The 22,003-nt window shown below is 40.8% G+C and overlaps 1 protein-coding gene across 2 annotated transcripts in view; it reads left to right on the top strand.

Annotated features, from left to right (window-relative positions):
- COL4A6 (collagen type IV alpha 6 chain) overlaps window positions 1–22,003 on the top strand; it is an 85,265-nt gene that overhangs the window by 49,423 nt on the left and 13,839 nt on the right. For both annotated transcript variants that reach the window (XM_031056043.1, XM_031056044.1), the window contains 22 exons: window positions 1,674–1,790; window positions 2,552–2,620; window positions 3,494–3,529; window positions 3,946–4,008; window positions 4,636–4,671; window positions 4,804–4,845; window positions 5,686–5,778; window positions 6,801–6,854; window positions 8,217–8,276; window positions 8,743–8,787; window positions 9,244–9,297; window positions 10,607–10,676; window positions 11,400–11,510; window positions 12,331–12,480; window positions 13,821–13,925; window positions 14,780–14,940; window positions 15,892–16,071; window positions 16,646–16,829; window positions 18,832–18,903; window positions 19,292–19,399; window positions 20,143–20,364; window positions 20,602–20,763. In XM_031056043.1, the coding sequence (XP_030911903.1) occupies window positions 1,674–1,790; window positions 2,552–2,620; window positions 3,494–3,529; window positions 3,946–4,008; window positions 4,636–4,671; window positions 4,804–4,845; window positions 5,686–5,778; window positions 6,801–6,854; window positions 8,217–8,276; window positions 8,743–8,787; window positions 9,244–9,297; window positions 10,607–10,676; window positions 11,400–11,510; window positions 12,331–12,480; window positions 13,821–13,925; window positions 14,780–14,940; window positions 15,892–16,071; window positions 16,646–16,829; window positions 18,832–18,903; window positions 19,292–19,399; window positions 20,143–20,364; window positions 20,602–20,763 (2,194 nt within the window). The remainder of the gene's footprint in view (window positions 1–1,673; window positions 1,791–2,551; window positions 2,621–3,493; window positions 3,530–3,945; window positions 4,009–4,635; window positions 4,672–4,803; window positions 4,846–5,685; window positions 5,779–6,800; window positions 6,855–8,216; window positions 8,277–8,742; window positions 8,788–9,243; window positions 9,298–10,606; window positions 10,677–11,399; window positions 11,511–12,330; window positions 12,481–13,820; window positions 13,926–14,779; window positions 14,941–15,891; window positions 16,072–16,645; window positions 16,830–18,831; window positions 18,904–19,291; window positions 19,400–20,142; window positions 20,365–20,601; window positions 20,764–22,003) is intronic.

The raw sequence follows: 22,003 nt of genomic DNA, 5'->3' as shown, positions 1-22,003 counted from the left end.
GACATTGATCAGTTTGTACCTTGTTGACTGACAGAAAGCAAATCAGGTCCCTCTCGATTTTGCTGGCACAAATCTCAATGCAGTTGCCAAATGAGCTGGACCAAGGACTTCATCTGACTGGAAATTAACTCCATTAAGAAATAGAACAGTTATTTCTCTGCTGTGTTTGTTTCCAGCACAGGGAGTAGGTATGTGTGAATAAGCAGCCATATGGAATAGCTGTCCTGGCAGCAGCTGAAGCCAGTGATCAGCTCGAGTAATTACATAAATATGGCCCAAGTAGTTCTGCATCCTTGAGAAAATCACCCTGCTACTGTGTGTCCCGAGCTTCCCATCTGTAAAATTAGATTATAGCATTCCCACATTTTTTCAAGGTATTTAAAGATCCTTAGATAAAAAGCTTTACATTACTGCAGAGTTCTCATTGAGTTTCACCACAGCATATGCTATTGGCTTGGACTGGGAAGACCTTAAGTGTTGCAAATGTGCTTTATTTTAAGTGTCAGGCATGAAGAATTGTTAATGTTCTGCTTTATCTCCATTTTATCCATGTTTATTTTTTTTTACTTTCCTAATGTGAGTCATAACTTGCTTAGTGCCATATCTTAAGGACAAATCTTTGGGATCAAACAAAAGTACTTTTGGGATGAGTCAAGATCACCGTGTACAGAGAGGGGAGAGAACTGTCAAGTTACTGATCCTATCTCCATAAGTTTAATTTTTCTTCTTGCCTTAAAACAATGTTGTTGAGTGCCACAGGACTCACTTATAGGAAAAGCAATGCAGAATCAGGAGCTGCCTGACACTTGGGCATTGTGACGGACAGTTCTGCCTTTCTGCCTTCTGCTCTCACATACTTATGTGGCACTGAAGAAAAGCTGCCTGAAGTCCCAAACTTTGATTTCCTTTGCATTAGTACCATGCCGAGTAAACCCCAGTCAAATTAGCAGAGCTATACCAGGGCAAAAGACTCGTGAAATCAGAGTTAGGTACAATTATATTTTGCTTTGCCTGATTAATAATTGGCTGTTGCAAATACTTTTTTTTAAATGTTGTTAGTTTAATTGGATCTTTCTCCCAATTGCTTTGCCTAAGGTCTTATGTTTAATATAACAAATAAAGCTGTTGCGCTTGAATGGCTTGATACTGGAGCTTTAACATCTGTTGATCTATTAAAAGAAGGAATCCACACTGGAGAGGAAGAGAAGTCACTGAAACTCCAAGCAGATTTGGATTATAAATGCTCAGTATTGTTGAGTCTGCCTCTGCCCTTTCTTTCACATGTACAGCTTCCATTGCTGGTGTCAGGTGCACCCTTGCATGCTGTTTGACACTGTTACATTCCATATGGTCCGCACTGCTGTGGGATGGTCCCTTTTGGGACCTACTCATGCGCAAGTTATGTATGTCAGCAAAACTGTCCCTTGGAGGAAAAGGTAATCAGATGAATTGCAGGCAGTGTTCTAGGATTTAACCTTCAGGGAGGACAAACAAAGCTGGCTGAAGAAACTTGTTGTGTTGCACTCTGCCATACACTGAACTTGGTTGGGAGTTGTGCAATTCTTTTGGTTTGTGTTGCCATTTGGAAGGAAGATATCAGTTTTCTGGGGACAACAGTATTACTGGCAAATAACAGATCCTGTTGGTCATTCTCTCTCTTTTCCTTCACACAGGGTCACCCTGGGCAGTCTGGACCCAGAGGCCCTCCTGGCCTCGATGGCTGCAATGGCACCACTGGGAGTCCTGGCCTTTCTGGACCTGATGGGTTTCCTGGCCTACCTGGACTGCCTGTATGTCCCAACTCAAATGTGTTCTGTCATCACTAAACCAGGATTTGCTTTTTGTGACATTGTTGGAGAACTAACTGCCAAGTACTTAGGAAGAACCCAAAAAACCCTAAGTTTATTAGAATTGTTAGAGGTCAATTTTCTTATCCACTCTGAGGATAAAATTAAGATCCTGTGGATAAAATCCCCTCCCTCAACTGCTGCCATCACTGCTTTGGATGCAGCCCAGGATATGGGTGGCTGGCTGGGCTGCAAACTCACGCTGACAGTTTTTCATCCACAAGTACTGCCAAGTCCTTCTCCAGGGCTGCTTTCAATCCAGTCATTGCCCAGCCTGAATCTGTTCTTGGGATTGCTCCAGCTCAGTTGCAGGATCTTGCACTTGCTGAGGTTTACATGGGCCCATCCCTCAAGCCTGCCAAGGTCCCTCTAAATGGCATTGGTGTGTATGTGAGCAGGGGAGTTCTACCATGTCAAACAGGTTCAGATAGGATCTAAGGTTGTCAAAGGCCTAAAATGAAAAGGAAATCCTATATAAACAGGAAAATACCAGAGAAAATGTTTGCAGAACCTTGTTTTTCTAAAGCTGCAGGAAGTCTTTAGTTCTCATAATAGCACAGCTTCTCTGGCGAAGCAGCAGTGGTACTTTTACAGTTAACTGGAGCCAGGAGTTTGCCTTGTTCATTATGCTAATTAGAGAGTCTTTCAAAACTAAAGCAGTATTTTTTCAAGACATTTATTTTTTATTATTTTTTTTAAATCAGGGTCGTCCTGGCCCAAAAGGCCTTAAAGGAGAACCTGTTTTTGCTCAAGGCGGTCTTAAAGGAATGAAGGTAAGACTTGTCATCACACAGGAGAAAATGCAGTACAAGAAACTCTTTGATGTCCCACAGGTTGCAGGGCTGATACTGCAGCTTTGATTGCTCGTGGTGTCAGTCCTGGGTGTCTGAGTGCAGAGCTGTGCAAAAGGCCTTGTAATAAATTCATTAATGACACAGAATACCTCAGAACCTGGGATTGCTTGGTTTTTGAAGAGATCTTGTTCATCCCATACTGGGATGCTGAGACATTGCTCATCCTGTTACTGTTTAGCGCATGTTACAACTTCTGCTGTGAGATTCCAGCTGCCTCTCAGTGTTTCTGGTGCTGGAAGGTACTAGAAGTTTATCAGTCACATTCTCAGCTTACATATATGCTTCATTAAATATTGAAAATATTAAAAAATTCATTCTGTGATATAAGACCTCTCACACTGACTTTGCTGGCCAAAATTAGGAACTCCTCTAAAATTCTGTCCACATTATGTACACTCATAAGTTTGTAACAGTTAAATATTTCTTTATTAATTTACTTCAGTAATTATGGGAAATAAAGATAATTTCTTATTATTATGGTGTGCTTTTGCATATTTTATAGCAGTCATATCATAAGAGTTATTATAGTGTATTTTCAGTGGTTTTGTAATTAATATTTTTAATGTCACTTTATTTTCTCTTGTTACACATAAATAAAATGGTTCCAATTTTTCTAGAGGTTTCCATTACCCAATTCAAATATGGAAGCACAGATTTCAAGATATTTTCCCATTTACACTTGAGCTAATATTAACTAACAGCAAATATTTCTATTTATACAAAGCTTGATGTTCCTTATAGTTTGCTGCAATAATGTTGTGTAAGTTTTACATATACATTTATGATTTTTAGGGTGAAAATGGTCTTCCTGGATTGGATGGAGTTCCTGTAAGTTGTTTAATATGGGGCATAATGATTTTAAACAATATTAAGTAGTACTTTTTCAGGTATTGATTCTCAAGGACCCTTTTCAAATTAGTGGGAAGTGTATTTACATGTGTGATACCACTAGTGTAAGCAATTCTAGATTTGTAAGGGTATGAGTAGGGGAAGGGTATGGTAGAGGAAGTCCAATTTTTCCTATTACCTCATCATTCCTTTTTCAAATCCAGCTCCCTTCTACCATTGAACTCTGTAACTTTGATTTTCAAAGTACATCTAATAATATGAAATAAATTGCTGTAATTTTTAAATTGGTTTACTCAACTAGGGATATTACTTAATGTTTCCTGACACTCACTTTGGGTGGGGTTAGATGGGGTAAATTCTACACATCCTCTATTTGCCCTCTGTTCTTTTTATAGGGCCCAAAAGGTTTTCCAGGTCCAGTAGGTCCTGCAGGCCCTATAGGATTACCAGGTTTGCAGGTAAGGGACCTCAGCTGTTGCACTTGTTGATGGAACAGTTCCAGCTGTTGGCAGTTTCCCTTTCCCTTGTCTCTGTGTCATGACAATGAGCAAGAGTGCCTGTGCAGCTGAAAACACTGAGCACAGCTGACTTCCAGCACAGGATGCTCAGTCTTGGGTAGTTTAATCTGCTCACAAGAGCAAAGGCTCCTCTCTGGGCATTCAGAGCAGCAAATGAGGGCTCCAGCAGAGCTCTGCAGTGCTCCCTGCAAACACCAACACCTTGTTACACTGCTCTGAGCACTGCCTCATCCCGGGGCTGGGGGAGTGGGCTGACCTCTGATGCTTGGAGCCTTTCTTGCCATGAGATGTGTTAGAGTTGCTTTTTCAAGATCCTACAAGAGAATTTCTATTGGGCAAAGGTAAAACCAAACTGCATTTTTGTTGGGTTTAAGTTGAAGTTTTCTCTTAATTAACGATGTTGCCAAGGAGCTGTGCTGTTAGAGATGTGAAGACTTGAGAGCTTATGTGTTGCTTTTGCTTCGGAGGCAGAAAGTTCAGGTACCATTGCAGATCCCAGCATTGCTCCAGTTGTTTGCATCCTAATTAAGTCAAAAGGAATAAAATCTTGATCTTGTTTACATTTAGGGTCCAGTGGGTCCCCCTGGGCCGCCAGGTCCAAAAGTAAGTAGCTACCTTTCCCGTTTTATAAAAATACCTAATTTTGGGGGTTTAACAGTGCTGTGGGCTTAGATAATAGGGGTGTTGTTGCTGTTGTTTTATTATTCATTCATCCATGGTTATTTTCTCTCCTAGGGTAACATGGGATTAGGCTTTCAAGGAGAGAAAGGAGAAAAGGTAAGTGAAACTTGTTTTATTATGGAAAGAGCATGAAATAATACTCCAGAGTTCCATCACAGCTTGGTCCTCTAGAAAGTGGCAAGATTCTAGCATTTTCTTCTTTTCCTTTTTCTCTTCTTCTCTTGACTGACTGGCAGTTCAAATACCAAAGAAGCTTGCTGCTTCCTTATTTGTTGGTACACGAAAAAGGATGGGAGCCTATTCTGGGTGAAGAAGAAGGGGAAATCTCAAGTCAGGGCAGTATTTTTGTGGTTATCAAGACTGGAGGTCATTAGAAATCTTTTGAATCTCCACTTCTTAGTTTCTTTGCACCATCACCTGTTGTATTCAGTTAGTCCAATGACTTCATTCTTCCTGGCTTTCATTACATTCTTTGAGTAAACTGGTGTGTGATTTATAGTCTCACTATCCTAAATGGGTGTCTTGCAGTCAGAATTTACACAGGCAAAATGGGGCTTCTTCAAGTTCTCAATATGGGACTTGATTCTGCTGATGCTAAAATTGGTTCTCCACTTTCCACAATTCTAATTGTTCCTTCTCGTCTTTTTTTCATATTTCTCCCCAAAGTTTTTCTGCAATGTTTTCCTGTTGGTTCAATAGCTGAGCCTTTTTTTTTTTCCTTGGCATGTTTTATATCCACAAGGCTTTGGAAACAGGTGTATTTTGTTCATCCTGATTTTCCATCTGATCTTTTGATTCCCATGACCAAAGCATTCAAGCACACAGATTTATATACATGAGATATAATTGAAGTGGTTTTTCTTCTGATTTGTAGGCCATTTCCATAGAAAATCAAATATGGTCTGCCATGTTAATATCTTCCTCTTTTGTTTACAGGGTGATGTGGGGCTGCCTGGGCCTCCAGGTCCCCCACCATCCACTGGAATTCTGGAATTCATGGGATTTCCAAAGGGGAAGCAAGGAGAAAAGGTCTGTAAATTCAGTTTACAAACCCTCTCCTTCTCCATGCTCTTTCATTCAAGAATGAACAAAATTACTGAACAGTGAGAGCTGTTGTATTTCCAAATCAAAATAATTTTTTGTATGGTTTATTCTGCCAAATGGTTATTGAATAGAAATATTCATAGCTCAGAGCATTGTGGACCACTAGAGAATACACACCTCTCAGAGGAAGAAATCTGGAAGCTATTTAAAGGTTTTTGTCATTAATCCTAAAAATAAGTGAACTGTAGCTTGTTTTTGTTGAACCTGTGAAATTGTGTCAGCTGAAGCAAAAAAAATCAATTTAGAAAAATAAATGGAAGCTCCAGCTCTTTTGCCTTAGTGCACACTCCTCTGAAATAATCAGATTTTTTCACCTTTGCATTGTTATTACTGGGATGTGAATTTAGGTCATCAGTGTTTTTACGAAAGCTGTGTGGTTTGAGTTAAAGATTCTCTAGACACATGATATTTAGGCATACTGAGTTAATCACTTGAAATTTACTGAGTTTATCTGGGACTTACATAGGCTGGTTTGGGAGCCCAATCTGAGCTTGCCTGAACCCCTGTGTAAAGTTATGAGAGATTGTTGTACTTGGTCAATTGACATTAGTGTGAGCTGAGGCTCAGACAAACCCCATTCTTTTGGGCTCACTCTGGAGTTTGTAAGCAGAGCTGTGAAAACATTGCTGTCCCATCATGAGCTGTTTTGCTGCTCCCACCAAGCACTGTGCATGTTGCAGTTTCCCAGCTGATGGTGTGACATGGCCCTGGTTTGGCTTGTGGCAGTTGTGGTCAGCAGAGCAGCAGCTGCCAGGCAGTGGCCAGAGGAAGCACCAGCTCTGTGCTGGGTGCCTCTGATGCAGCACTTGGTGTCACAAACCCTGGGCACTCCCTGGCAGAAAAAGGACAGAGCTTTGCTTTAGGTGTCAGGAGCACGGTGGGTGGACAGGAAGGTCTTGCTTTCACAAGCACAGTGATTTATTGTGTTTGTGTCTTCCCCCTGCCAGGGAGAGCCAGGTCCTCAAGGATTCCCTGGAGACCAAGGATTGCCTGGCATCCCGGTAAGGACAGAGGAGTGTTTTTAACACGTGCCCAATAGGGGTTAGATGGCTCAGGAACCTCTGAATAGCTCACAAGGCCTCTACAGGAGTTTCTAGGCACCAGAGAACTTTGAAAATCTGATAAAAGTGTTCACAAGACTTTTTGAAGAGTGTAACTGTAATCTGATCGTTTTTTGTCCTGTAGATACAAAGACTATAATGTTGTCCTACTACAGACTTGCAAAGCTGCCCAGATTTCAGTACCTGCAGCCTGCTCAGAGCTCTGCCCATGGCATGGCCACTTGATGGCAGTGTTCCTTGTCCCATAGACATTTTTAAAAATCCCATTTATTTTCCTTTTTATTATATCTAAACATATATATTTTAAAGCTGTAAAGCACATGCAGATCTATCTTTCTATCCATATACACCCAGTTAAAATGAGCTGTTGAATATTAGTGCTAATCAACTCAGCATGGTGTTGTATCTTCTCTATATGAATTAAGAAAAGCCATTTACCCCTGAATTCCAGAGTGCTATTTCCCAGCTTAAAACATTTTGTAAACAAGGTTGCTTCAATAAGTTTAGGGAATAAATATTTTTGGGAACTTGTGACTAATAAGATAAATTGTTTGCCAGTTTCTTCAGTTACAGATGTTCTTAGGAGAAATACGTGCAAGAAAAACCTGTACATGAAGCACAGTTTGTTATTAGCCTTCCTGGACATGTTCCATGGTTAGCTTTATGCAGCACAAGAGACCCATTGAAGCTGGTGAAATTGAACATATGTACAAACTTAACCACAACCGTAAGATATTTTAAGATTGAAGCCTGGAAATTGCTTAACTACTGTAACTCTTGCTGAAATTAAATCCTGGTGTTCTATCTCCGGATTTGATACCTCTTGCTGACTGGGAAAGCCACCAAACATTTCCATATGTTGAGCATGAAAATGCTAGTTTTGTGTCATTCATGGGCTTTGGAAGGGAAAAGCATGCCCTGAGCATTCCCTGGAGCTGCTGCTGTTAAGAAATTAGACTTGAAAGAGTTTCTCAATGTGGAATAGAATACAGAGTAGCATTGGCAGGTCTTTGCTGTCTGTAACATGGGGTCACTTGCAGTTGCTACTGAAATATATGCCATGGTTTAAATGGATAGAAGTCTTGGGGAGTAAAGCAGGGACTGTACTGCACATCCTGCCAAGTCTGATGGATAGGAGCTTTTCTTTCTGGGACAAAGTAGTCCCAGCAGAAACAGTCAGCTCCCTTTGTCTCACTATTGTACTGTTTGTATACATCAATGGGTTTGTGTTCCCGTTTCTTAGGGATGTGCTGTTCAATTCCAAACAGATCACAGAGCTTTAATGTTGACATTTTTCCTCAGGGCTTTGGAGGTGTTGGAGAAAAAGGAGAAAAAGGTGTGCCTGGCTTACCAGGTGGCAGGGTAGGTAACTTCACCAAGTCTTTAAATGCCTGTTCTCAAACACGGAGTGGGCCTTTCATCAACAGACCCATTCCCTGCCGTGATGTGCTCCTGTGCAACAGGAAGACCAAGACATTCTGTTCTGTGTGTGCAGAATAAACTGTCTGATAGAAAGTCTTCACCACACTAAAATTTATTGGTTTTGTGATTACAAAGTAACACCTAAGTTCCTAATGAATTGAAACACCATGACTGCCTTAACTTGAACTGCTAATTAGAAAAACAGTGGTTAAATAAGATAAGCCTGCTTTTTTCAGTTATTTTGTTAAATTCTTTACGTTGTTATTGTTAATAATTGAGAGATAAGAAAAGCCATGGTAGCTTCTCCTTTTGAAAATTTTAACTTTTAATTATTTGATGCTGAGATATTTGAAGCCTAGTCAAGCTGGGATGGAGCCTCTAAAAGTTAATGTGTTTGCTGTTTTAGGGTCTTTTGGGATTGGATGGATCTGAAGGAATTCCAGGGAGAAAGGTGAAATTTCTTTTATTTTTTACTGTTCTTAAGAGTTACAGAAGCCCTCTAACTGCTTAAGATCTACCAACTTCCTTATATTGTGGCTTCAAGTTCTCAGATGGATAAATATACTTGCCTTATTGAAATAGTTAAGCTAAGTAGAAAGTACAAAATCAGTAGATCCTGCATCTCCCAGTGTTATCCTAGTTGTTCTCCTGATTTGCACACCTTCAGCCTACTCACGAGTTCTCACCATCTTCACAGCACAAGGAGGCCTGAAGGAGCTCTGGTATTTTGTGAGTGCTGAGAAATTGATGCCATTGGTTTTCTCTTTCTTTAATTCTTCTTCAAATATTTGGTAGGACAAAGAATTTGGTTTTTGATTTCAGTCTAGGCTCTGCAGATGTCTCAGCTAAAAAATAATGCCACTTACTCTTTCAGTGTGTATGATTGTTCCCCTGTGGGGTTTTGCAGGGCCACCCAGGTGTTCCAGGCTATCCAGGACTGGATGGAGTAGAAGGCATGAAGGTAACTTCTCACTAAAGCATTGGTCTTTTAAAGGTATTTGCATGATAAAATAACTATCATTGCTCCAATCAAACTTCCTGTTTGCCCCTATATCACTGTCATTTTCAGTAAGTTTCAGTTCCTCATTCACTTTATTGTTAGGCACAAAAATTAGTGATTGCTGAGCTATGAACACTCAGGTATTTTAATAATTTTTCAATGTTAATCATTAAACTTCATGACTTAGAATTGTAGATGTAGCCTTTCTGGTCTCCTTTATCCTTACAGCAATGCCATATTTATTGGACCATTGAGGCAAGATTAGGTGGAAGTGAGTTGATGTTAAGATAGTTGCCAAGGGTATCTGAAGTCTTGGATCACAGATCTACAAGTATGGACAAGCCTGAGAACGTGTTCGATTTCTTGTACTAAATATAGGTGATGCATAGCAGACATTTTCTGGGTATCTTACAATTTGGGCAGTCAGACAGCTGGAAACAGAGTGGGAAATTATTAGCTGGTAGTTTGCTGTGAAAACACTGATCTGGCACCAAGATTGCAGACTTGTAAAATGCAAGTATTGGAGGGATGTTTTGTGCAGAGTATATGGAAGAAGTAGTATTAGTTGTTTCTGTACAGAGAAGTATTACTGGAGGAAGCAACAAAGTGTGCACTGCCTTGGCTCACTGCATGGTGTTTATGTGATAAATATGATGACAATTTGGATGACAGTCAAATTTTATGCTTGTGATTTCAAAGAGGATCTGATACTCTTTGAGAGTGTCAGTGAGAGGAAGGAATGACACTGCAGTTTGTCACAACTTGCCTGTTCTACCTGGATGACTTTATGAAAGAATCCACTTTTCTGTAAGCTTCTATTATTGAAATTCAGTGTTGCAAGGCAACAGATAGCTGCAGTGATGAAAGCTTTTCAAAATGAGACCGTTCATAGCAGCTTTCACCATGAAGTGAACAGATATTATCTACCTGATGCTGGTCAGTGTGCTGACATAACTAGTCTCCAGTACACATTGTATATATACATGTCTGTGCTTCCTACTGAGGTAATTGGAGACCTTCAGAGGATGGCTGGACAGTAACAGCCATCTTATCTGAAGCAGCCATCAGTTTCATCAGACAGGAACGATGGAAGTCAGGACAGCAGATGATTATGAATAGCAGAACAAAGTGAATTCTTCAGCAAGACAAAGAATGATGGTTACTCAGTGAATGGCTGCAGACATTGGTACCATAATACAGTCTGCTTCCTGACCAGCAGCCTCCTCTTCATCCCCCATCTGAGTGTGGTATGAATCTGTTTTCTTTACAGGGTGAATTAGGTGACATCGGTCCCCCAGGCCCTCCTGTCATTATTGACAGGGAAGGTGTAGTCATTTCAGGTACACATTTCCATTTTCTTTTGGAACTCATCTAAAGCACTTTTTCTCATCCAGCTTTCTTTTTTACTGTGTTTTAACACTTTCCCTCATTGTATATTGGGTCTAGTCTATCCCTTGTTATTTTTTCTTTATTTCTGTATTGTTTGGCTACACATATTTAGTTCTTTGTTTATAACTTCAGAATTTAAAGAAAGCCATTTGAATGATGTGTCTCAAGACAGAATGAAATGTCTTGCCTGGGACAGACAGACTGTGTGTGAGCACGGGCAAGTGCTGTGTCTGCTCTGTAGACACACTTCGATCTCTCTTCATTGTCCCAAGGAAGAATGGCTTCCTGGTGCTGCATAGTAAAGGGTGCTCTAAATGTCATTCTGCTGTTATTTGTTGTACAGTGAGGTAAGAATATTGTTGAGAAAAAATAGCTTAATTAATGCCACAGCTGACTGAGACTTGCATGGGAACAGTCTCTGAAGCCATAAAGGTAAGGAGACATTGCATTGTCTCTCCTACTCTTTCTCCTTCAGTCAAGTTTGAAACAGCCTCTGTAACAGCTCAGGAGGAATTTTTCCCAATATTATTAACTTTGACTAACAGACTTCCTGCTCACAGCTTGGCAGCCTTTGCTATCTGAGAGATCAGTGGCCACTACATTAATTGACTGAACAGTATTTCAGCAAAAATTCTGATGAAATTTTCTTCCTTGCTTTCCTCTTTCTCTAATAGGTGCCCCAGGTGACCCTGGAAGCCCAGGAATACCTGGTCCTCCTGGAGATGAAGGGATTGTTGGTTTGCCAGGCCTTCCAGGGGCTCCAGGGTTTCCAGGCCTGGAGAGAGGTAAAGCAGCTGGGACAGTGCTCTTGGCAGGCTGTTTGCTCTGGGTTTGTGGAGAAGTTTCTGGGTAGTGGCCTGGAGATGGTGGAGGTATTGGAGCAAGCTCTTCAGCAAGCTCTTCCCTGCTCCTTCAGCTGGCTGATTTGCAGGCTGCTGTATGAGAAATAGGAGGCAGGGATGGCACATAGGGAAGCCAGATGTTGGCTTAGATGGGAGCAGAATTAGTGCCACAATTATTACAGCTCAGTCTTCACATGTGAATATTTGGTGTGGCAGTGTACACAGGAGACTGTGGTTTTATTTCCATTTTGAATGTGCTAATTGGAAGAACTTTTCCTGCCTTTTAAATTATAATGAATGTTTTTGAAAATTTTAAATGACTTTTTATATTTGCAATAAAGAGCTAACAGATTGGCTTGATAAATCCACTGGGCGTGCAACCCATTCGTCCCATCCAAGATCTCACTCAAAAGTTTTTGTTTCACTTGAATGTCATCTGGGAAATTCTGGCCTGCAGTAATCCAAATATTTAAAACTGCCAAGAAAATCAGAAAATAAACCCCCTGCTCAGTGTTACATAGTTAATTGTCTGATTGTTTATAGGGACTTAAACAGTGCTGTGAAGTATTTTGGGTCACCAAAGGGGTGTGTAAATGGGAGCTAGTTGGTCCCTCCAATTCGTACTTTTTCCTTGGTGTAAAATTATGAATTGTTCTGTCCTAACATGATTGCAGTTCAGGGTACAATGGTAATTATCTGAACATTAAAAATACTTCAGTGTGTTTGCTGCTGGAGGGGTGCTCATTGTGCCATTGTTGTCTAGATGGAATGGGCCCTGGAGGGTCTCCAGGTATTCCAGGAGTGAAGGGTGAAGTTGGAGAACCAGGAAGAGCAACAATTGGAATACCAGGCCCTCCTGGCAGAGGTGGTTTACCAGGTCTGCCAGGGGCACCGGGATTGCCTGGTTCACCACGTACGTAGAATTTTTGTATCTATTTTTGTATTAGATTCAGAGTGAAATAGGATAAAAAATCATTTATATATTTAGTTCTTTGCCAGCAAGGATTATTTATCTGTAAGTTGTAAATGTTTGACTGACACCTCATTGTGATTGTGGCTCACAAACTTATATATATGAGTTGACACTCCTATAAAGTAAAACAATAAACCTAATTATTGTTGAGTGTGGTAGCCTGAGATTGAACCACAAAGTTGTGTACACGCAGCTTATGACACCAAGGGCTTTGAAGGTCTAGGCTGGTCTCCTGTTGGCTTAGGTAAAGAACAGACCTTATGAACACCTGAGGTAAATATCTATCTTGTGAGCAGGTAGTTTGGGTACCAGGAGTCAGATAGGGTGCCTGAGGAGACATTTTCAGATCTAAGGAAATAGGATTTTGTTTTTACTTGTTCATTTGCGTGGATGTCCATATTAAATTAGTTGTGCATTGTTTTGTTTTCCTCAGAAATTGAGTATTACAGGATCAGGGTTGAGTTTACAATATTTTGTTTTACCATTCTGCCATAAGCTGGTTTTTTTTGAGAGCCGGTCCTTCAGAACAGGGGACACTCCAGTGACAGAGTCAGTGAGCATGGTCTGATAAACTGGTTTTCTGTGCAGAAGAAATAAGTGTTCTCTTAACTTTTTGCTATTCAAATCTGGCTCAGTTTTCTGCAGAGTCTGTAAAGCTTCTGTGGCTGTGTTTAGCTGATGGCTGCAGTTTGTTTCCATGGAGCATCAGACCATGCTGGTCAGCACTCCATCTTACTGTTGTCACAGAGGGGAGGGGTTTGCAGACAGTGTAATTTTAGATTATGTTTGATTGCTTTCTGCTGCTGTTTCCAGCAACTTATGTTTCATTCCATTCAGCATATAAAGAGATGTAGACAACAGTCCTGCAATCATGAAATGAGGGACAGGGAAAGTCCCCTTAACCCTTTTGCCCTTTAGTATCTTTCCTGAGCTGCAACCCCTGAATGGAAGTCATTTGCCATTCTTTACGCTACCTGTCCACAGTTTGGTGAGTTCTTTGGTCAGCTGGTAAATCTGTGAAAAAGTGGCAGAGTAGAGGAATGAAGCTCTGTTGGATCCACACTGTGAGAACTTTTGCTTTTCAGTATGAGGAGCTAGAAGCAAATGTGGCAGAAAACTGCAGAACTACCATGGGTTGGTACCAACCAAGATCCATCTCCTTGTGTTACATCCGCAGTTACAGTTTTGTCTGGTGCCAGTTGCATCACTGATTTTTTAAGTCAGTAATGAGCTGAAGATCAGCCCTCTCATGGCTTTTCCTTGCTTCTTTCTGCATATAGGCCCTTCATTCTCCCCAGGGATAATCCTGAGTGGAAGAGCTGGGGTCCCAGGGGAGCCTGGGCCAAGAGGGCTGCCAGGAGCTTTGGGTCCAAAGGGCTACAAAGGTAACTGACTCTTGTTTTGAGAGAGCTTTTCAGCTGTCATCAGTCTGAAAGATATTTACGTGTGGTTAATATCCTAAGGGATGAGTTGTAAGTGTCTTTATGACAAATCACTGGAGGGGTTGAAGGAGCCAACAGCCTTTGCAATTTAGAGAGAGTTGTGCCCAGCACTGTCAGTAAAATCCTATTTCTTCTTCTTATTCTGCTCAGACAAATAAGCTGATAAACATATCATACACAGAAAATTGCCTGAGTTATACTTTCAAGCCATGAGGCTTAGAAATAAAATCTTATTCGCTGCTTTTTGCAATAGAGGCTGTACATGACAGAAAAACTTAATGTTATTCTCCCTATGCTAAAAATCATGAGAATTTGTGTCTTAGTGTGTGACAGAACCAGCATCAGAAGCCGTGATGACACAGATATCACTGTGCTTGGTGATTGTTTGGGTCCATGACCAGTAACAATTCAGGGGGTCATTGTAACCTACTGGTAGGGGGAGTATGAATTTGTTTTCTCTGATAATTATCTTATTAAAAATGCACAAGACCTCCCTAAAACTCCCCTAAACCCATCTGTTTAGGAAAGTTTAAACCTTTGGGAAGAGGTCTAGAAGTGTTGAGGTTTGTGCTGCACATGGTTATTTGATGATGGGCATTGCATGGAAATTAAACTGGAGAAAACCTGAGCTCCACTTGCTTGGCACTCACATCACCTGAGCAGAGGAGGCACATAAAATCAAATCATATGAGAATGGCTTTGTCTTAATTGAATCAAATACTGCTTTTGGAGCTCTTGCAGATGAAAAGGGTCTTTATCCAAATGAAACTCAGTTTGGAGTGTTGACTATTTTCCAGGAGAGGCAGGTGATTGTGCTTGTGATGGAGGAGTTACAAGAGCTGGCCTAAAAGGCATCTCAGGCCCACCAGGTCCATCAGGAAGCCCTGGTGTGCCTGGTGCCAAGGGCATTGGTGGGGACCCAGGCTCTGTGGGAGCACCAGGACTGCGAGGCCCTCCGGTAAGGCAGGAACAGTTTGTGTTGGTTACCCTGAATTGTGGCCATGTGCAATTGCTGGTCTTGAATGTAATCAAAGAACGCTTCTTTTTTTTCATATTTGTTTCTGTTGGTTTGGATTTTAAAAAAATCAACCTAGAAAGTGATCTGTGTAAAGAAACTGAAAGTAGAGATACTATCAGCTATAAAAATGGGAGAACAAATGGTTCTTAAATTCTGAGAACTGCACATTCATCAGTCAAGAGAAAAGCAGTAAGAGTTATTCATCCCAGGACTTCTTGGAAGTAGACATACATTGGATTAAACCCAGGGCTCTTCCTAAGTGAGGGCTGGCTGGGGAAGCAGTTGTACATGTGCATGGAGAGAAGATCTGAAAAATCAAACAGGGAGATCTTTCCACATCATTGCTCATAGCTATAAAAACTGTGCTCCACAGATGGAGTCTGCTTCCTAACTGCTGTATGCTAAATCCATCAATGAGAGTTGAGCTCTGGTTTTTATCAAACAGCTACCATAACAAATAGGATTTTCCAAAGTGCTGAGCATTGCTCATTGCAAGTGTTTACTTTTAAAAATCGTAGTCCATTAAAGTCCATACAAATCATTTATCTTCAGAGGATCTTTATCAGTGTCAGTAAGTGCAGGACACCAAGCAATAGGGAGGAAGTTTCATTACTTGGGTCTCATTATATCATGAGTGATGTCACGTTCCCAGATGCCATGCAAAATTGCTGTCACTGTTACCAAGGTTTGGCTTGCCACTGCAGAGCTGTAGTGACAGTAGAAACAGCTGAAAACAAACAAACCTCTTTCCCCTCCCAGGTTAATGTACGCAATAGGAAACTCCCTGGGGATTCTTTCTGATCTGGTCATTGTGTCCTGCCCTTGTGTGACATTTTTAAGAAGCAAAGCCTTTTCTCTGTACATTCCTCTTCTTTATCTATTGGTCTATAGGCTTCAGCTGGTCAGCAAGGACTTCCAGGCCTTAAGGGAGAAAAAGGGGATCCATCCTATGCCACAGTCAAAGGTGCCCGTGGGGACCGCGGTGCGACAGCACCCAGAGGACCTTCAGGCATCCCAGGAGCTCCGGGCAGGGATGGACTTCCAGGCTTGCCAGGCCCACCAGGCCCTCCAGTAAGTCCAGATTAACCTAACAGCAGTGCTTCAGAACTGGAATAAGGAGCAGAGAAGGCAGCCAGGCCTGGCAAACGAGTCCTGATTAGCCCTGTGGTAAAGCTTCAAATACGTAAAAAGCTCACAGTCCCTGAGCACAAATTTGTCTTGGTCAGGATTAATAATTGGCATTCCTAATGCCCCTATCAAAAGATAAACTTCAGTAGACCCTAATGCTGTTCTATGTTGAGTCCTAAAAGACAAAAGCATTGTAGGCATAATTATAAGTGAAATCTTTAAATAAAAAAAAAAAATCACACCAGAATCTTATCAATTAAAGAGAAGGTAAATGTCTTTCAGAAGCTGTAGTATTTGCATTTTGGCAAATACAACATAAAATATTCTTTGTAATAGTCACCAAGTTTTGCTGCATTTTAAAGTAAGGATGGATAATTTACAGTGGTTTCCATGTATCTTTTCAGGCTCACCTGAACTTTGTACAGAACCAACCAAACTCTTACACACTTTTTAAAGTTATAGTGATGGACATTCTTTCTGCATCCCTTTGAGCTGTAATTGTCTTTGCTGTGCACAGGGTGATGGTGGGCTGGGTTTCCCAGGTGAAAAGGGTCTGCCAGGATTACCTGGCTCCAAGGGCCATCGAGGAGAGCCTGGTTCTCCTGGTGTTGGATACCCAGGCCCTAGTGGAGTTCGTGGACCACCAGGTGACAGTGGAATGGATGGGTTTCCAGGACAAGCAGGTCTTCCAGGCCCTCCAGGTAGGTATTGCTGGGTCTGTTCTTACTTTAAAAAGGGTAAAACTGCAAGTGAAATGGTACTCAATTTACTGCTGTGCCAGTGGCCAGGCCAGAAGATTGCATTAGGCTAAAGACTGCTCTTCAAATTAATTGAAACTCGTTTGTGGGCTCACCAGGCAGTCACAGATTTCTCAAGTTGTCATGTTCAGGAGGACACAGATAATAAGCAATAAATACTCAAGCAGTGCTGAAATAAATACTAAGAGTATTAGATGGGCCTACTCCCTGGCTATTGTTGGAGAGCCATTTTACACCAAAGGTAGTTATGAAGAGTGATAAAATGAGGTTTTTGAAAACATCTAAATCATTGTCCAAATAAAAATAGTAATTCACTGATATCTGAGGTGTCTGATTCAGTTTTCAGAACTATTACTATTATTGAAATAAGAGCTCCAGATTTTTTTAAAAGAAGCAATGGTAATACATTGTATGAATGAACAGGTGTTGGTGAATAAGAGGTTGTCAAGACAGTCAGGTAGGAAGTTCAGTTAAGACTTGTGCAACCAGCTCCGGGCTCTGTTTGCTTCCTGAGGTACTGTGGTTTGGCTCAGTTGGTGTGTCGTTATATGCACCTAAACATACCATAATGACAAGTGATGAAGTAAGTAAATATGGGTTTGATAATACTTCATATATGATGTTTTATGCTCATTCTCAAATTTAGTTAGATGGAAATTCATGTCTAAACATTTATGGAAAATGTTTTCATTACAAAATGACTGCAGAAAGCTGGTCCCAGTATTTTGATTCTATGTCAGCCATTTAAATATAACTTAAGGTAAACAGTATTTTTTCTTTGTCACTGCTGATTTTCAGTGTCTTTTGCATGCTGTGTATACTTGGGCTTCTAGGTTTGTAATTCTGTCTGTGTCAATAATGCAGAGCTAGTAAAGTATTTGCAGATATAATATAGTGGCATAGATTTCTGGACTGATAAAATGGTGCTCTGAGCTCAAAACCCTTGGTGGTAAGACTACCACAGTGAGAAGAGTTGGCAGAGGAATCTCAGACCCAGAGAGAGGTGAGAGCAAGGCCAGGGCAGCCCCAGGAGGTTGCCAGATGTGCTGGATGGGGATAATACCTCACACCAGTGTCATGCTGCCTTGTTATGGGGCAAGAAGATGTCCATTGTATTGATGAAGCATCAGTATATCCCCCAGGGATAGTCTGCATAAGCTTTTTTCCAATTCAAGTCACATGCTAAATGCTAAAAGCTTTACTAATTCCTAGTTGTGAAAGCTTACATATTTGTTCAGTAAATTTTCTCCTACAGAATCTGCTAAATTAAAGTTGCATTGTGAGATAAGTAAAAGTAAAATGCTCTGTACATGATGTGAACTCCATTTATTCTGCAGAGTTCATCAGAAGCCAGCTTTTTATGAGTGCTACATGAAAGCTTTGGGAACAATGAACAGTCCTTTGTGTAGGAGAGTATTTATAGTCAGAACATGTGGGAAAGGGAGTAAGTCATTAGCCAGTTCAGTTTGCACCTCCACAGAGATGTGTAAGAAAACTTGTGAGTGCCTTTCCTCCCATACTAGGAAATAAAATGCATACATTAAAATACATAACATCCTTTGATAACATCCACACTTTGTAGGATGTTATGTATTTTAATGCATACATTATAATACATAACATCCTACAAAGTGTGTGGGTAGAAGAAATAATCATTCTAATATTAATGACATTTCTAATACTCATTCATTTCTAATATTAAAGAAAAGTGTGTGGGTAGAAGAAATAATCATTCCTTATTTGTCCAGATTGAAAGGCCTTATTGTGAAAATGATAAAAAACATTTAAAGAGTCTGTGACTTTGTACCAGTTTGAAAGCAAACCAGTGAGAGATCCCAAGTCAGAACTACAATTTAATAAGAAAATTAAGATAAAGGCAATAATACAGTATCACTGGCTTAAACTGGCAGAGTCAGACTACAACCTTGGTGTTTCTTTGTTGTAGGTATCACCTTGCCCTGCATAGTTCCTGGAGCTTATGGGCCCCCAGGGACTCCCGGCTTTCCAGGACTGCCAGGTGGGGACACAAGATGATGTAATGCACTGACTGACTGCCAAACAGCACTCATTTGTCAAAGAGCATAATACCTCCCAATTAGACCTCCTCCAAGGGATAGTTATTCCAGAGGGTTAACTGGCAGAACAATGTCCTTTTTTTTCCCAAAGTGACAAGGCCTGAATCCCATGGAGGATCATATTAACTGCACCATTTTTTAGCCTTCATGTAGCCTTGAACACAAACCCGCTTCTGTGTGGCCATAGCTTTGAAACTTTATTTAGCTTAAATTGTGTATGCAACAGAAAAGATCTTTGCAGAAAAGTTTTGATCCTGTTTTCCTGTGCTGTGTTTTTGTCTTCTGCTATTTGTTTGTTGATATTATTAATTAATATATTTTTACCCTTAGGTCCCAAAGGCAACAAAGGCTTTTCTGGCATTCCAGGCCAACCTGGGTTACATGGGTCTAAAGGACAGCCAGGATCTCCAGGAATAATAGGCTTGCAAGGGGAACCTGGTAAGAGGGAAGCTGCTGGACGTCTTTTTATTGTCTGATCAATGTGTACAATACTTTATCAGAAGAGTTACCTGGCCTTCTTGGCCACTTCTGCCTCACACATTCATAATGCTCCATCGAGTGTTCCACTGTGCTCCTTGCAAATGCAGGCAAGTGATTGCAGCTTGGGAGAAAACAAAGGAAGTATTCAGGATGTTTATCACCTGCCTGTAACACTGTATCACTGCTGGGAGAAAGGGGAGCAGTCAGCAGTTTGTTTCTCCAGAGACCATTGTCATGTACTTGGTTCCAGCTTAGGTTAGCCACAAATTTAGTGTAACATTTATTTTAAGCCCCATGGTACTCTGATAAAGGCACACTGTACACAGTATTTGGACTCATTTTAGCCATAGGAATTTCTGATGGTTGTGTAAAGAAAGACCAAGAAGCAAAAGTGATGAGGGTTAGGGGTTTTGTCCTTTTGCTTAACCTACCATCTACCAAAAGCAAGCTTGGAATGCAGCTACACACTTCTACAGTATTCTTTTACTGAAAGAAAAAAGGTGCAAAAAACCTAAACCTTTCAACAGCTTCATCTTTCTATCACCAATTATTGTTTCTAATTCAGTACTGAAATATTTTGCAACTTTTCAAGCAACTTTTTCTTTAATATAATTTTTTTAAATGTATATTTTATTTGAGATGCTATTGGAAGCAGTATTCTGTACTTCTGTTGAGTGACTTTTATGGATCTTCTCTTCAAGGCTTCCCTGGACCTCGAGGAGAGCAAGGCACACAAGGACTTCCAGGACTGGATGGAACAGATGGTTTGCCTGGGAAAATGGGTGCTCCAGGCTTAGTTGGAATAAAAGGAGCTCTTGGAGATGTATTTGGTGCTGAGAGTGGAACTGTGGGAGAGCGTGGCCGACCTGGACTTCCAGGTGATAAAGGGCTTACAGGTGATATTGGATTTCCAGGACCAAAAGGTAAGCACTGATATTGCTTGTATCTGGGAATATCAAACTGTTTTTCTTTCAAAGACCCTTCCTCTTTCCAATCGCTTTAAGATAATGCAACTCCTCTGAGCTGCTCATAGATGGTGATTTACTGGTTTTCTGTTAGAATCTAATGCAGCTCAAAGGCTTTTATTAAAACTCACTTTTTAATTTAAAGTGTGAATTTTGCTTTATTTGTTCTGTAACCTCCCATCTCTCTGTTTCCAGGGCTGGATGGAAGACCAGGCCTCCTGGGTGTTAAAGGTGAACAGGGTCAGCCAGGATATTCCGGTGTCCCTGGACTGCGGGGTCCTCCTGGCCCTGGAGGCCCTTTTGGCATTAAGGGAAAACCAGGACCCTTGGGGTCAGCTGGCCTTGCAGGGGCACCAGGTATGTGGTGTTTTCAAATGAGGACAGGGAGCTGAGCTGAGCTCTGGGGTGTTGAAATGTGGGAGAAGTTTGGCATTGCTCAGGGTGAGCTCCTACCTCTGGTTAGGGATAACCACAGTGCAGAATTTGAGCCTGTTGACTCTGACTGCTGGGCAATTCCTGCTGGGAAATGTTACCCCAATACTGTAGGAAGTACAACAGAAAGATAGAAGAAAGCATCTTAAATGTCATGATGTTTTTAACATCTTTGCTCTTACATGTTGGCTGTATCATTGACTAATCTTCATTTCCCATTTTCATGGCAATTAATTTCTATTGTGTGAGGTTGCTTGAAATGTGATTTAGATTGAAAAATTGTTGACTTTCTCAGGACAAGCACTTGTCTTCTCTGTTTTTCTCTTTGCTGGGGCAGAAGAGAGCTTTATTTTCCTTCACTTCAGAGGAAAAAATCCCCACCACTGGAGTATAGTGGTATCTGTAAAGCTGCACTGACTGAAGTCAGTGTATGTAACAGTATATGAAAGATTTGAGAACCAAGCAAAGAGAGACCGGGGAATTGGTAGATGATGGTCTGGGACATAAAAGTACTCTTCTGACATGTGGAATGACAGTGCTGAAGCACAGTGGCAACAAATGAATGAAAGCAGTAACTTCACTTGACATAAAAATTATAGAGATTTAATTTTTAAAAATTTTAATATTAGCATTCCTTTTGCCTCTCTGTTGTTTCACATTTGTGGTCTGTATGCCATATTTGACTTTCCTTTGACTTTTTGAAAACCTCCCATTACTAGAATGATAAGCTCCAAATAACTAAGTTTTTTTACAGCTGTTGTCTCTCTGAATCATTAATTTCTTTTGTAGCCTTGTTCTTTCTGTTTACATATTTTGTCTGTTTTTTCCTTCACCATGTTTCTATTCCATTTATCATCAACTCTCCATTTCTGATGTCACACTGTTTGGTTATGGGTTCTTCACATAGGCTGTCAAGGTGAGAAAATGCAGTGTAGCATAAAAGCTCATGGACTAACAACCCAGCTTTTAATGCTACAAGAATTGCATTGACCATAGGTGATACCCCTTATCATTGCTAATCAAAGCAGGAGGCAAAGAACCATTGTAATGAGAATGCTCAGACAGTAACCAATTCTCAAGCCTATAAGGAAATTATTAATATGCAGAGATTTTAAGTGTGTGTGTTTTATTTCTCTTCTTAAATAAGGCAGCTCTTTCATCTGCT

The sequence above is a fragment of the Geospiza fortis genome, unplaced genomic scaffold (assembly GCF_000277835.1).
Source record: "Geospiza fortis unplaced genomic scaffold, GeoFor_1.0 scaffold157, whole genome shotgun sequence".
In the NCBI taxonomy this organism is placed as follows: domain Eukaryota; kingdom Metazoa; phylum Chordata; class Aves; order Passeriformes; family Thraupidae; genus Geospiza; species Geospiza fortis.
This window is presented reverse-complemented; position numbering and strand designations above follow the sequence as displayed.